This window comes from Phascolarctos cinereus, unplaced genomic scaffold, assembly GCF_003287225.1.
Source record: "Phascolarctos cinereus isolate Bilbo 61053 unplaced genomic scaffold, phaCin_HiC Scaffold_4;HRSCAF=312, whole genome shotgun sequence".
Lineage (NCBI taxonomy): Eukaryota > Metazoa > Chordata > Mammalia > Diprotodontia > Phascolarctidae > Phascolarctos > Phascolarctos cinereus.
The window spans coordinates 358,911,876-358,927,310 of record NW_027555847.1 but is presented as its reverse complement, the minus strand read 5'-3'; the positions used below and the strand labels follow the sequence as shown (position 1 = coordinate 358,927,310).

Genomic DNA, 15,435 nt, shown 5'->3' with positions numbered 1-15,435 from the left:
TTTTCTTTCCCTCCCTCCCCACCTCCTTCCCCAAGATGGCATGCAATCTGATATAGGCTCTACGTATATTCCTATTAAACATATTTTCACATTAGTCATGTTTAAAGACAATTTAAAAATCTTCATTTTTTTCCCACACTTATTTCATTAAAGTCTAAGCAACCATTTTCAGGAAGCTGGACCACAGCATCTTTACTTTGGTACATGAATACCTGCAATATATCAATCTGCCATTTCCTCTAGGGACAGGGAAACAGATCACTGCCTCATCTTACCTTTAGCCCTGAAGACTTTTTTTTTTTTACTGTCTCCTATATGAATGGGTTTTTCTTTCCATCCTTTTAGCCTTCCCAGGGGCTACTTCTCTACCTAAAAAGACCTCATTCCTGCTCTGTGCCATAAAGAGGCCTGGTGGTATGCTGGTACATGCTATATAAATACTTATTGCTTCCCCTCTCTCTCTCTGTCATCACCATAACACCTCATAATCTTACAGTGGTGAACATGGAAGAGGTCATCTTACCAGTACTGTACCTATTACAATCAAAGGCAGGATTCATCTGATCTTTGACCTCTTCCTAGCTTTAATATTTAAAAGACCTATGACCACCTTCCGCTAAACACCTACACTCGTGGGTCCAGGGCTACTCACACCCGGAAGGTAATACAGCACGGGACAGGGCAAATTGCCTTTGCCCTAGAATCAAAACTTGGTAGTTTTTTGCTAATGCTGGTTTTACTAATTCTCTAGTGTGAAATTCATAGAACTTTAGAGCCCAGGGCACTTTAGAAGTGATTTGGTACAATATCCTCACCTTATAGATAAAAAAAAATTTGAGAGTTCAGATATTGCCTAAGGACATAAAGCTAGTGGGTACCAGAACCAGGACTCAAATCCTGTTCTTAAAACTGTAAGTTCAGTGTTCCTTCTATTCTATCCTGTTTCTCCTGGGCTTTGAACGTTGTGCACCTGCTTTCCTAGACCTAAGGTACCTGTTACTTCCACCTGTTTAAACAACCCTGCTTGAATTTGACCTCTTGTCTACCTAGCCAGAGGTGGGGAACCTGTGTCCTCAAGGCCATATGTGGCCCTCTAGGTCCTCAACTGCAGCTCTTTGACTGAATCCAAACTTTATTGAACAAATCCCCTTCATAAAAGGATTTGTTGTGAAACTTGGACTCAGTCAAAAGGCTGCACCCAAGGACCTAGAAGGCCACATGTAGGTTTGAGACCATGGGTTCCCTACCCCTGATAGTCCTTCAGTATCTGCCAGATACCTCTCGGTGGCAGAGCATCTCTCTTTCAGTTCCCCAAAGTCTTCAGTCATCCAATGGCAACTCAAATAACATCCCTCATACACTGAACAGTAGCTGCTAATTCACATCCTTTGTGCCTTCTGTCAGTGATAATTGGGTCACTGCACTTTTTAATTAAGGAAGATGTACTCTTACCAAGGCCATGCCCCTGGCTGCTACCATATTAGTACTATTATCATTTTGGTTTTGTGCTCTTCTTTCTAAAAAGATTAAAATGCCTAGGAAAAGATGTGTTGTGGGAGATATCTATGGCTCCTGGGGTACTGTCAGGGAGACAGAACTGTGGCTCTGTCCTTTCACCAAAGGATTTCTTTTTCCTTTGGTCATTGAATAGGTTCAGTGGAAAGGAAGTTGGATCTGGAGTCAGAAAACTAGGTTTGAATTCCAGCTATATCACATATTACCCAGGTGACCTTGGGCTTGTCCCTTAAGCTCTGTAAAATGGGGAAGACTAGGTTGGACCAGATGATCTCTAAAGTTTCTCCTAGCTCTAAATCTAGGGTCCTAAGAGGTGCTACTGAAATATTTCACTTCCTCTCTCTTTCTCTCTCTGAGGTCCTGGAGAAATATTCCAGAAATATTCTAGCTTTCAAGTTTTAGTGTATAACTGAGAAAGACAGGGAAAAAGTTGACAGGCGACAGGAGGATGGTTCTCACCTCCTGTAAATAAAGTGTGTTTATTTTTTCATGGAGAAAAAAAGGAAAGAACAATCAGCCCTGGCTCAATAGCTGAAAAGCACATGGTAAAATTTCCATTTCCCTGCAGTGCAATGAGCACATCTAGGAAAAAAAAAAAACAATTGCCAATTTAAAATTAACATGAGAACAAACGAGGAAACGTAGTAATGACTTCCACACAAAGAAGTCATTTGTCTCCCACAGACTTCAGGAAATATGACAATGCAAAAAAAAAGTGAAAACTCTTCTTAATAAAAATTTGCATGACATTTATAGACTAAGGGGTCTTCTAGCTCTTTCCACTTGTTGCCACAGTCTCTTCTTAAATTTAATTTTAAAATTAGTATTTTTTTCTGAAAGAGTATATTAATTACAAAGAGAAATGAAACTTATCAATATACTTAATACAATAATTGACTAAGATGCTCTCTGGCTATCTTACTCTATTACATTCTCAAAAGCTCCAAGATTGGGTCAGTGAGAGGGAAGTGATGACATATTAAATCACTCCACTCCTAACACCGTTTTGCCTTTGTGTGCCGAATGCCAATTGCCTAAGTTCATCTCCACAGTGCCTGAATAAGTGTCTTTGGTTTTTTTTAAACTACGTGTTTCCTAATGAAAGAGGACATGGATCACACAGAGGGCAGGGACTGGACTAATGAAAATGGTTGACGATGTAACCATTGCTACTGACCAGGCCCAATAATTTTCCAGCTACTGCAGTGCAGTTACTCAATTGATACAATTTTCAAACCAAATCAAGTTAGAATGACCAACGCCACTGGCTGGCTGGAGCCAGTGCTGAGACTGAAATGAAATCACAGCTCTCTCTCTCTTCCTGGTGTTTTTATGATCCATGAAATCATTTCAATGTGGGTAGCTCTAAACCCTGGTTTTGCATACCCTAGCATTTTCTGATTTCAAGATGCTCTCTTAGGGTAAAAAAAATGCCTAAGACATTAAATCTACCCCAATAGGAAGAAAAGATGCTTAGCTTATCACTATGTTCCTGCCTCATTCTCACACAGAAACACTGGTCTTAAAGACTTTAAAAGGTCACATAACTAAGAGAAGTTAAAGGAGGGCAGTGGGGCAGCATAAAAATCGTTCCAAACAACTGACTGTCTATCATCATTTCAGATCTAAAATCAGTAAGATTTTCAAGGATAAGGTCATAGTGGTCATTACTCTCCACAGACTTAGATTCTATTATTTAATCACCTTCCCCCCTCTTTCCTTCTCCATTCTAAATGACCTGAATCTATTAATTATATCTTTTGGAAACGTTCCACTGATAAAATGTTCTGGTGTTGAGGAAAAGTTTCAGAGTAGTTTCTTCTTGAGGTAGTGGTAGGGAGTTAATAATACGTACTGAGTAGGAGAACAGAACTAGGAGAACAATTTATATAATGAAAACAACATTATAGAGAAAAACAACTTTGAAAGACTTTAGAACTCTGATTAATATAATGATAGCCATGGATTTAGCAGGCTGGAGATGAATCATGCCACCCATCTCCTGCTAGAAAGGTGATGGACTTAAATCCAGGAAAAGACATATTTCTTTTTTATTGTGAGGGTGTGTGTGTGTGTGTGTGTGTGTGTGAGAGAGAGAGAGAGAGAGAGAGAGAGAGAGAGAGAGAGAGACAGACAGACAGACAGACAGACAGAAAAAAGACAGAGACAGAGAGACAGAGACATAGAGACAAAGACAGAGAGACAGAGAGAGAGGGCTTGTTCATGGTCCACGAGGGAAAAGAGTGAAGCAGCTGGGGAGAGAGGCATTTCCTTATTTGGCTCATCTTTTCCAATTTCTCACAACTCCCCACCATTTCTGCCACTGGGAATAATTTATGAGAAAATGACTATGAAACAAACTATGAAAACTGAGCACAAGCGAACAGAGTTTAGTTAGTGCCCCAAAGACATCTCAGTAAAGTAGATACCAAAACAGTTGGTCAGGTGGGGCCTACCCAAGCTAGGGCTGAGGTTTGACATTTTTCTTCTTTCTAGCCAGGGGCAGCTTTCCTATGTACAAACCTGGGTCATAGCCAAAGACCAAACTAGGAAGAACAGAAGAACAGGGAAAGTGTTAAGCTCAAAGAACAAACAAAGGAGCTGCTGTAGTAGCTGGGATAAACATGAATGTTACTTGTTTCCCATGGAAGGAGGGTGAAGAGGAACGAGGAAGGGTAAGTAGATACTCAGAGGATCCTTTTAAGCAAGGAATTCTTAACTTTTTTTTTGGTGAGGCAATTGGGGTTAAATGACTTTCCCAGTGTCACACAGCTAGTGAGTATTATGTATCTAAGGCCAGATTTTAACTCAGGTTCTCCTGACTCCAGGCCTATTGCTCTATCCACTGCACCACCTACCTGCCCCATCTTAACTTTTTTTTATACCATTCTGGTGAAGTTTATGTACCTTTCATCAGAATAAGAACCCCTGCTAAACAATACAGGGTCCATAAATAGGGATATTAGATATTCAGTCTGCCAGCTTCCCTGTCTGAGCCCCAAATATCTTTGATACTCATTGAAATTACTAGTTTCACTATTTGATACATTTCACAAATTAGAAATTAATTTAGGTTAGCAAGCATTTTCCTTTAGAATTTAAATATTCAGGGCAAATAAAGCGAAAGGTCTAATTTGTTTAGTCATACTTTATTTAACCAAATTTTTTTCCTTCCTAACATAGAATGGAAAGAATCAGAAGCCAACTGGCCCCCAAACTACCAGAACAAGAATTTCCCTCTATGTTTTATCTTTCTGCATCATTCCTGCCCTATTCAGTCTTTGTCATAAGTTCTCCGGAGAGGGGTAAAACTCTTACCTCCCTAGGCGGCCCATTTTATTTTTAGTTAGTCATAGCTGTCAGGAAGCTTTCTTAAATCAAGCCAGCATTTGCACATTTTGGCAACTTACACAAATTGTCCTCTCAACTCTTTCCTCTAAGGATGAATAAACATGATTTTGGTCCCTCTTCAGTGGTGACACCACTTCAGATCCCTGAAGACAGCTATTATGTTTAAGTCTGCCCTTCTCTAGGCTAAACGGCCCACAAGCAAGTGACCCTGGGCAAGCTATTTAACCCTGTTTGCCTCAGTTTCCTCATCTGTAAAATGAGCTGGAGAAGGAAATGGCAAACCACCCCAGTATCTTTGCCAAGAAATCCCCAGAGTTGGACACGACTGAAATGACTCGAATAATAACAACAAAAAGCAAGACAACTACCGCCTGGCATTGGCACTATCTCCTTTGTCCTTTCCATCTTTCTAATGTCCTTCCTAAAATGTAAAGGCCAAAACTGAACACAATACCGCAAACGTTGTCTGGCCAGAGAAGAGTATAGAGAGCCTATCAGTTCCCTAGCCCTGGACACTATGCATCTCTGAACACTGTCTAAGATTATATTAGCTTCTTTGGCTCCCATATTAGATTGTTAGTTCATATTAAGCTTACTGTTTGCTAAAACAAACAAACAAACAAACAGACCAAAACCACAAGATAAAAAAGATCTTTTTCAGACTGTCATCTTGAACACAAATGTAAGATATTATATTTATTCCTATCACATTCCAAATTATTAGATTTAGCCAAATGCCCTAGTTACTTAAGATCTTAATTCTCCTTCAGTGTGTTAGCTATTCCTCTCATCTTTGTGTTATCTACAAATTTGAAAAGCGTGTTATCTAACTTTATTCAACTCATTTAAAAAAGTGAACAGCATAGAACCAAGCATGGATTTCTTGGACCTTCTACCTCCTAATAGTTGATATAAGGTCATTAGTTACTTTCTGTGTATATCCATTCAACCATTTCTGAACCCACAAAATTGTACAATTAACTGGCCCATATCTTTCTGTCTTTTCCACAAGACTATCACGAGAGACTATCACTTGCAAAGATCCAGAATGCCCAGCATCAACTCACTGAGAGAATGGAAGCTTTGACTCATAAGAGAGAGAGTAAAGAGAGGGAAGAAATTTTGGCATGTGCATCCCTATAAATGGAAAGGAAAGTCAGGTATTATTGAGAGGGACTTTGGGTATACAAAAGGCAAGATGAGGGTCATAGGCCTCTAACTGGTGGGAGAGAATAAGGATCAGGTGACAGAAACTATACAAAGGGAGATGAAAATGTGCCAACGACAAATTTCACTTCTTTTACGAGTTTTCTAGGCACTCCATTATCTCATTCTTCCAGAGATCAGATAGAAAATTGTCCCTCCCTCGGGAAAATGGATACCAAGATGGAGGAAAATGGATACCAAGATGGCTGTACTTTGTTGAGATTGAGGCGGTAAGGATCTGTCTGGGGCCTCCAGTCAGTTTCTTGCAACATGAAATTCTTTCCTGATAAGGATCCTGCCCATAAATCAAAGAGTAGATCTCTTTTCCCCAAGATCTTCTCTATTCATTGTCAGCTTCCCAGAATATTAGGAACTTTTTTTTTTTGCCACTGCTGACTGCCATCTAATTATGGCTATCCTCTCCACTCCCTATCATATTTCCATCATCTCAAATGGTTGACATCTGTGAATAATCATGTCAGTCACTAGGAATGGGGATAGAGAGAGGCAATGCCATAGTAGAAAAAGGGAGTCAGGGTTAAAATAGAGCTCTGATGATTACAAAACTAGCCAGGTTTGGGAGACTGAGTTTGTCTGTAGCTCTGAAGTCCAAGGGGCTATGATGAATGAGCAGGAGAATACATTTAGGAGTGAAGAGTCATCCCAGTAAGGTCAGTCGCAGGTTAGGAGGGATGGCACAGGCAGTACTGGCAAGGTCCCTGTTTATCTGACTCAACCTGTTTCCCAGAAGCTTCAGCCTTTTATTGCAACTGTTTGCATTTCTGGCCCCAGCCTATATTTATGCACAGGGGTGGTCATACCACACTAGATCCATGTGCATCCTTTATTTCCTGACTCTGATAAAGTCATGGGACTAGATACCACCCAGATTCATCAAGAAAAATGGGTCATGGAAAAGGGAGTGGTATTAGACTCGGCAACTGGTTAGAATAAACAACTTTCTACTACTAATAAAGGTTGTTCTTAATTCTGACTGATTCCTCTAAAAGGAGCAGCATCTCCAAATGATCATCTCTCCCCCATCCTTAAAAAACCCTTCATTAATCCCACCATCCCTGCTAACTATAGTCCCATATCTTTTCTCCTTTTATTGGGAAAAAAAAAAACTTGAGAAAGCCATCAGTGCCTCCAGTTGCCCTCTTCTAAATATCTACTTGACCTTCTATAATCTGACTTCTGGTCTCATTATTCAACTGAAACGGCTCTGCCCAAAGTTACCAGTGATCTCTTAATTGTCAAATCTAATGGCTTTTTCTCAGTCCTCACTCTTTTCAACATCTCAGCCATTCAAACTACTAATCACTTTCTCATGTATACTCTCCAAGGTTTTCATGACAGGTCTTTCTCTTGGTTCTCTTTCTACTTATCTGACCAGTCCTTCTTGTTCTCCTTTATTAGTTCTTTATTTGCATTCACAAACCATGCACATCCTTTAAGGCTACTTACTAAGGTCTTTTCTTTTTTCCCTTTATACTCTCACTTAGTGATATTATCAGCTTCCACAGAGCCACTTATCATTTCTTTGCATTTGATTCCCAGGTCTATATATCTGGACCTTGTCTCTCTCTTAAGCATCAGCAACTGACTCTCAGCTATCTATCTCAAACTGGGTGCCCTGTAAGCATCTCAAACCTGAAAATGTCCAAAATAGAATTCACTATCTTTCCCTCTAGATGCTTAGTTCTTCTGAAACTTCCTTATTACTACAGAGGACACACCTTTCTCCATATTACCCAGGTTCATAGCCTTAGTGCCATCTTAGTGCCATCTCTCACTCCATACATCCAAAATACTTCAAGCAGTCAGAAAGAAACCATTCAAATACTATGGAGCCATAGTCAGCATCACACAAGATTTAGCAGCTACCATGTTAAAAGAGTGGAGGGCTTGGAATATGATATTTCAGAAAGCAAACAATCTAGGATTACAACCAAGGATAACCTAGCCAACAAAACTGAGTTTAATACTTCAGGATGAAAAAAAAAGGATATTTAATGAAATAGATGACTTTTAAGCATTCCTGATGAAAAGACCAGAGTTGAATAGAAATTTTGACTTTGAAATACAAGACTCAAAAGAAGCATAAAAAGGTAAACATGAAAGAGAAATCATAGGGGACTCAATAAGGTTAAACTGTTTACATTCCTATATGGGAAGAAGATGCATGTAACTCCTAAGAATTTTATTAGTATTAGGTCAATTAGAAGGAGTTTACATAAACAGAGGGTGTGGCAAGGAGTCAGTTATGTTGGGTTGATGTTAAAAAAATGGATAGGTAGGGCAGCTAGGTGGTGCAGTAGATAGAACACCGGCTCTGGATTCAGGAGGAGCTGAGTTCAAATCCAACCTCAGACACATAATACTAGCTGTGTGACTCTGGGCAAGTCACTTAACCCCATTGCCTAACCAAAAAAAAATGAATAGGTGAGAAAAAGGAATGCACTGAGATAGAGAAGGGAGAGGAAAAATGGGAAAAATTATCTCACATAAAAGAAGCATACAAAGAAGATCTTTTACGCTGGAGGGAATTGGGGACAGGCAATACTTCAACCCCACTGTTATTTGAATTGATTCTCTCTCTCTCTCTCTCTCTCTCTCTCACACACACACACACACACATGCACACATGCTCAGTTGGGTATAGAAATCTATCTTACCCATCTGGGAACTAGGAGGGGAAGGAGATAAGAGAAAGGAGGCTGATGAAAGGGAGAGTGGATTAAGGGAGGTATTGGTCAGAAGCAAAACAGACTTTTGAGGAGGTACAGGGCAATAAGAGAGAAAGGATAAGCAGAAGAAAATAGGTTGGAGGGAAATAGACAGTACTTATAAGTGTGAATGTGAATGGGATGAGCTCACCCATAAAACAGAAGCTGATAGCAGAATGTTTTATAAACCAGAATCCAACAATATGTTGTTTACAGGAAAGATACTTGGAACAGAAAGACACACACACAGAGTTAAAATAAGGGGCTCGATCAGAATCTATTATGCTCCAGCTAAAGTAAAAAAGGCAGGGGTAGCAATCATGAACTCAGACAATGAAAAAGCAAAAATAGACCTAATTAAAAAAAAAGAGCAGGGAAACTACATCTTGCTACCATAGACAATGAAGTAATATCAAGACTATACACACAGCTACCAAATGGCAGAGCATTCAAATTCTTAAAGGAACAGTTAAATGAGCTACATGAAGAAATAGAAAGTAAAACTATACTAGTAGAGGACCTCAAATCACCCCTCTCAGAGCTAGATAAATCCAAAATAAATAAGAAAAATGTTACAGAGCTGGATAAAAGCATTACTTAGGGGGGATATTTGCATCTCTACATGTGTATATCTTTAAAAGAGAAATGGAGCATATCAATGAATTGGGTATGCAACTAAAAAAAAAAACCAGAAAAAGAGCAAATTAAAAATCCTCAATTGAACACCAAAATGGAAATCCCCAATATCAAAGGAAGGATTAGCAAAATTAAGAGTAAAAAAAAGTTGAGCTAATAAATAAAACTAGAAGTTTTTTTTTATGGTTTTATGAAAAAAAAAGATGTCATTAGTTAATTTGATTTTTAAAAGAAAGAAGAAAACCAAATTACCAGTATCAAAAATGGAAAGGGTGAGAGTACCACCAATGAATATGAAATTAAAGCAATTAGGAGTTATTTTACCCTGTTTCATATCAGTAAAACTTACAATCTAAGTGAAATGAATGAATATTCACAAAAATGTAAATTTCCCCAAATTAATAGAAGAGGAAACAATATTTAAATAACCCTATCTTAGAAAAAGAAATTGAACAAGCCATAAATGAACTCCCCAACAAAAAGTCCCAAGGACCAGATGATTTTACAAGTGAATTCTACCAAACATTGAAGGAAAATTAATCCTAATTCTATATAAACTATTTGAAAAAATAGGTAAAGGAGGAATTCTACCAAATACCCTTTATGACACAAATATGGTTTTGATACCTAAACCAAGGAGAGCAAAAACAAAATAAAAGAAAACTCTAGGCCAATTTCCCTAATGAATATCGATGCAAATTTTTAAATAAAATACTGTCAAGAAGATTACAACAGTATATGACAAAGATCATCCACTATGACCAGGTGGGATTTATATTAGGCATGCAGGGCTTAGTGTAACATTAGGAAAGCTATTAGCATAATTGACCATATTGATAACAAGATCAACAAAAAACATTATATTCTCAAAAGATGCAGAAAGAGCTTTTGACAAGAGACAACATCTATTCCTATTAAAAATATTAGGGGCAGCTAGGTGGTGCAGTGGATAGAGCACTGGCCCTGGAGTCAAAAGGACCTGAGTTCAAATCCAGCCTCAGTCACTTACTAGCAGTGTGACCTGGGCAAGTCATTTAACCCTGTTTGCCCCCCCAAAAAAACTACTAGAAAGCATAGGAATCACAGAACCTTTCTTAATGTGATAAGTAGTATCTATCTAAAACCAAGAGCAAATGTTTTCTGTAATAATGATAAACTTGAAATCTTCCCAATAAAATCAGGGGTGAAGCAAGAATATTCCTTATCACCACTATTATTCAACATTGTGTTAGAAATGCTAGCTATAGCATTAGGAGAAGAAAAAGAAATTGGAAGAATAAAAATAGGCAATGAGGAAGCAAAATGATCCCTCTTTGCAGATGATATGATACTTAGAGAACTCTAGAGAATCAACTAAAAAACTAGTTGAAACAATAGCAGCAGAATCACAGGATATGAAATAAAGCTACATAAATCATTAGTATTTCTATATATTACCAAAAAAACCCAGCAGATAGAAATAGAAAAAGAAATTCCATTTAAGGTAATTACAGACAATATAAAATACCTGTGAGTTTACCTGCTGAACAAGTTGTGGTATATGATTGTGATGGAGTACCATTGTCATATAAGAAATGATAAGTAGGACAGTTTCCAGAAAAACCTGTGAAGACTTGTATAGACTGATGCAAAGTGAAGTGAGCAGAAACAGAAAAATACTGTACACAGTAACAGCAATATTGTAAGGCTTATCAACTGTGAATGACCTAGTTACTCTGATCAAGGCAATGATGCTAGACAATTCCAAAGAACCCATGATGAAAAATGCTATCCACCTACAGAGAGAGAACTCTAAGCGTGGATTAAAGCTTGCTTTTTTCACTTTCTTTATGTTTCTATGTTTCTTGCTTTTTTTTTTTTTTAACAATATGGCTATGGGGTCCTGATTGGGAAAAAAGCCCTAAAATACAGTAGTAAATGATAAGCCATAAAAACTTAAACTCTGTGAAAAGTGGAAGCCCAGACATGGTTACCTGTTAGAAATCACAACTTAGATACTAAATCATAACTTAGACACTGAGTTATAACTTAATACACTATGACCTTTGAAAACCAAAGTAAGAATATCTTAACCAATATGTGACTGGGACATCATCAATACACAAACTTATGGTTGGGTATAACACTGGCCTAACTCTCAAGCTCATTACTAAGCAGAAAACCAAAAATATCCCCCAAGCAGTAGTACTGTACTCTCTAGCTCCTCCTTGTCTGTTTTTTATAATTACCACGTGGATTTTTGGGGGTTCTTAGAAGGAATCCACTAAACTGTCTGCCCAGCAGCCCAGACTGAAGTTTGCCCCTGTTTGAAAGAATTCATAATGATTGATTAAACTACTACCTATAATCAATCTAGAGCTCCTTGGCTTCTTCCTTTGGTATCAAAAGAATACTTCATGGTCATGGGGGAGGTAAAGGGTTCCCCAGCCAGGGGAATTCTAGACCTTATAATGGCTAATATGGAAATATGTTTTGTATGACTTCACATGTATAAATGATATTATATTGCTTGCGTTCTCAATGGATGGGGGAGGGAGAGAATTTAAAACTCAAAATTTTTAAAAATGAATGTTAAAAGGAAAATAAAAATATAGCCTAATGGTTCCCTATTATTTCCAAGATCAAATGTCATTTAAAACCCTCCATAGCCTGGTCCCTTGCTCTCTTCCCAGGAACCTTACACTTCCTTCCACATGCTCTATAATCCAGCTGCACGAGCCTACCTGCTGTTCCTTGAAAATAAAACTGCATTTCCTGTTTTTAGGCCTTTGCATTGGCTGTCCCCTGATACCTGAAATGCTGTGCCCTCTCACACCCACCTTTTAGTTTCCTGGCTTTCTTCAAGATTCAGTTTAATTCTCATCTTCTGCAAAAGGCCTTTCCCTAATCCCCCAAGTGCTAACACCTTTCCCTTTCACCCTCTTTTACTCAGTGTGTGTGTGTGTGTGTGTGTGTGTGTGTGTGTGTGTGTGTCTGTGGGGGCGCAGCACGAATGTGTGTGTGTACTTATATATGTATATATTTATGCATACATACACACATGTATATGTATTTTGCATGTATGTAGCTATTTAAGTGTTGCTCCTTGAGTGCAGGGACTATTTTTGGCTTCACATCTTCTAGAACAAAGCAAATTCTTAATAATTGCCTTTTATTTATTTATTTTTTTTGGCTAGGCAATGGGATTATGTGACTTGCCCAGGGTCACACAGCTAGTAAGTGTTAATGTGTCCGAGACCAGATTTGAACTCTGGTCCTCCTGAATCCAGGGCCAGTGCTCTATCCACTGTGCCACCTACCTGTCCCAATAATTGCTTTTCAATTGATTGCCCAATTGGAAGGACAAGGAGCAGTCTTTGTTCTTACATTTTTATGCATCTCACTGGATTTTCTGAAGTCTCTTCACTACAAAAATTTTGCACGTGGCATTGAAGGGAAAGAAGGCCGGCTTTTCTGTGGGGTGTGTGTGTGTGTGTGTGTGTGTGTGTGTGTTTCTTGTGAATCTTTAGGGAGTCATTTCTCAATCACAAAGCTGAGGTTTAATTACCTTGCTCCAGGTGCCCACTTTCCAGCCTGCACAGGGGCGCAGGTGACATCTCTTGGCAGGGTCAGGCCTCTGAACGGACTCACAGTCAGAGTCAACCTGAGTGCTGCATTCCACATGTCTCCAAAGAGCGCCTAAGCCACAGGTGGTGGAACACTGTGGGAGAGCAAAAGGAAGGGTTGACAAGAGCAAGAATACAATGACTACAACAATGTAAGCAGAAGTAACATTGAAACTGCTGGATTCAGATGAATGGTAGTGACTAATCTTGCCCCAAGAAACACTCACCTCTCCTCTCCACAGAGAGAGAGGGAGCTATGGAGTGCAATGGTACATAAGTTGTTATGTAAAGTTGCTTTCTTAGATGGCTTTGCCGTGTTAATATGGAGGACTTAATAAGGTTATCAGGAAATAATTGTTGTATAAAAAAAATCAGTCAATACTTAAAGAAATTAATTCAGACTATTCACTGCAAGATCAAATACTGAAGCTGAAGCTTAAATACATTAGTCACATAATGAAAAGATGGGGCTCATTGGAAAAGATGTTGGGAAATATTGAAGATAAGAGAAGAAGGGAATGGCAGAGGCTGAGATGGAAACAATGAACATGAGCTTGGCCAGTGGAGACAGTGTGAATAGAAGGGCTTGGTATGCCAAGGTAAAATGAAGAAGTTGCCTTACATGATCTCTAAGGTCCCTTCTACTTTTCACATTCTGTGACTCTGTGAATAAAGGGAGTCATCCAGCCATGGATTTCATGTGGAACTCTTTTGAGAAACCATGGATATGGGCCAACCATAAAGGAAGGTATTTTTTTTTTTAGTGAGGCAATTGGGGTTAAGTGACTTGCTCATGGTCACATAGCTAGGAAGTATTATGTGTCTGAGGCCGGATTTGAACTCAAGTCCTCCTGACTCCAGGGCAGGTGCTTTACTCACTGTACCACCTCCCTGCCCCCAGGAAGGTATTTCTAATAGATGCCTTTTTTACATCACATTTTTGGGGGTCACAAAGAATTCTTAGGTCAGGAAGTTGATAATAGATTCCAAATGTTAATCCTAGGAGACACTTTAGAGATCATCATGTTTGATCCCTTCATTTTCTAGGTGAGAAAACTGAAGCACAAAGAGATGAAATGGCTAGTTCAAGGTCACAAAAATAATCTATTGCTAGATCCTGCTATAAGGGCACAGAGAGGTGCAAAGATTTTCCCAGAGGAGCACAGCAATCTAGGATCACAGCAGAGAGTAGCTTCAAATTCACTGACAATTTCTACACTGTTGTCCATCCACTGTCTAGTTTCCACATTTCCCTGTGCCACATTTATACTGAAAACAAAAGCATGCTGTCTCTGGTGCTCTGAATCTTGTCCTTGCCGTGTGCATGAAGAAATATATTCAGTCAATTCCTCTTGACAGTTTTGATTTAGGTATCAACTGAAAAGAAAGAGCCAACAGGCAGGGATGGCACAAGGAAAGACATAGAATGTAATTCACAGCAAATGGAACTTACCAAATATCTTTCATATTAAATTTGGTACAAGTTAGGGGAATAGATGAGAGGAGATCTCCCCATTATGTTGATGCAATGAAGAAAAGAAGAAAGGGTGAATAATCACCACCCACCACTTCTGCTAATATTTAACAAGGAAAATGTAAGTTTAAATGGAAGCCAAAGTCATTGATATGGCTAGCGACCTGCACTCACTGATTTGATAGGTCAAGGAAAAGATGCTAACTTTTTCAGAAATGGAACTGATGTTGAGAGCTACATCAACATAATGATTTGCAAGGCCATGGACCATTCATTCCATACAACCATGCCCCACAACATGAATAGTTGTGTTTAACTGGATGACTTGAGGTGACTGTCTCAGATATGAGGAGAATCCCTTACAACTAATAGCCCATAATGAGAAATTCCAAATTGGATTTTGCCAGCTGGATGGTGATAATTCTTCCTGGCAGTTTTATCTCTTTTACTAATTACATCATTGCCTGGGAGTGACTAAATAAAGGATGGATCAAGCTTTCTTATGAAGAGGCAGACCTCCTACTTGTATTCTTCTGACACCTTGAGACAGGCTGTGTGAATTTGGGTCAATTTTCATTCTCCAGCCAGTGTCTAGGGTGAGCCATACCTCTTCGCTCCAGCATAACTGCTAAAATCTTGTCACACTCAAAATAATGACAAAGGGCAGAACCCATCCATCTCCATTGGGTCCCAAGGACTATAAGCTATTTAACAACAACAACAACAGCTAGCATGTACATTACTGTTTGCAAAGTGATTTATATGTTATTTCATTTGAGCCTCACAACTGTTCTGTGAGATAGATACCGTTATTATACCCACTTTACAGATGAGAAAACTGAGGTTAAGTGATTAGTCCAGGATCACATAGCTAGTAAGTACCTCAGGAATGATTTAAACTGAAGTTTTCCTAACTCCA

The 15,435-nt window shown here is 38.8% G+C and overlaps 1 protein-coding gene across 2 annotated transcripts in view; it reads right to left on the bottom strand.

Moving 5' to 3' along the window:
* The window catches only part of ADAMTS12 (ADAM metallopeptidase with thrombospondin type 1 motif 12), a 534,685-nt gene that overhangs the window by 50,327 nt on the left and 468,923 nt on the right, over nt 1–15,435 (bottom strand). For both annotated transcript variants that reach the window (XM_020995368.2, XM_020995376.2), the window contains exon 20: nt 12,985–13,137. In XM_020995368.2, the coding sequence (XP_020851027.1) occupies nt 12,985–13,137 (153 nt within the window). The remainder of the gene's footprint in view (nt 1–12,984; nt 13,138–15,435) is intronic.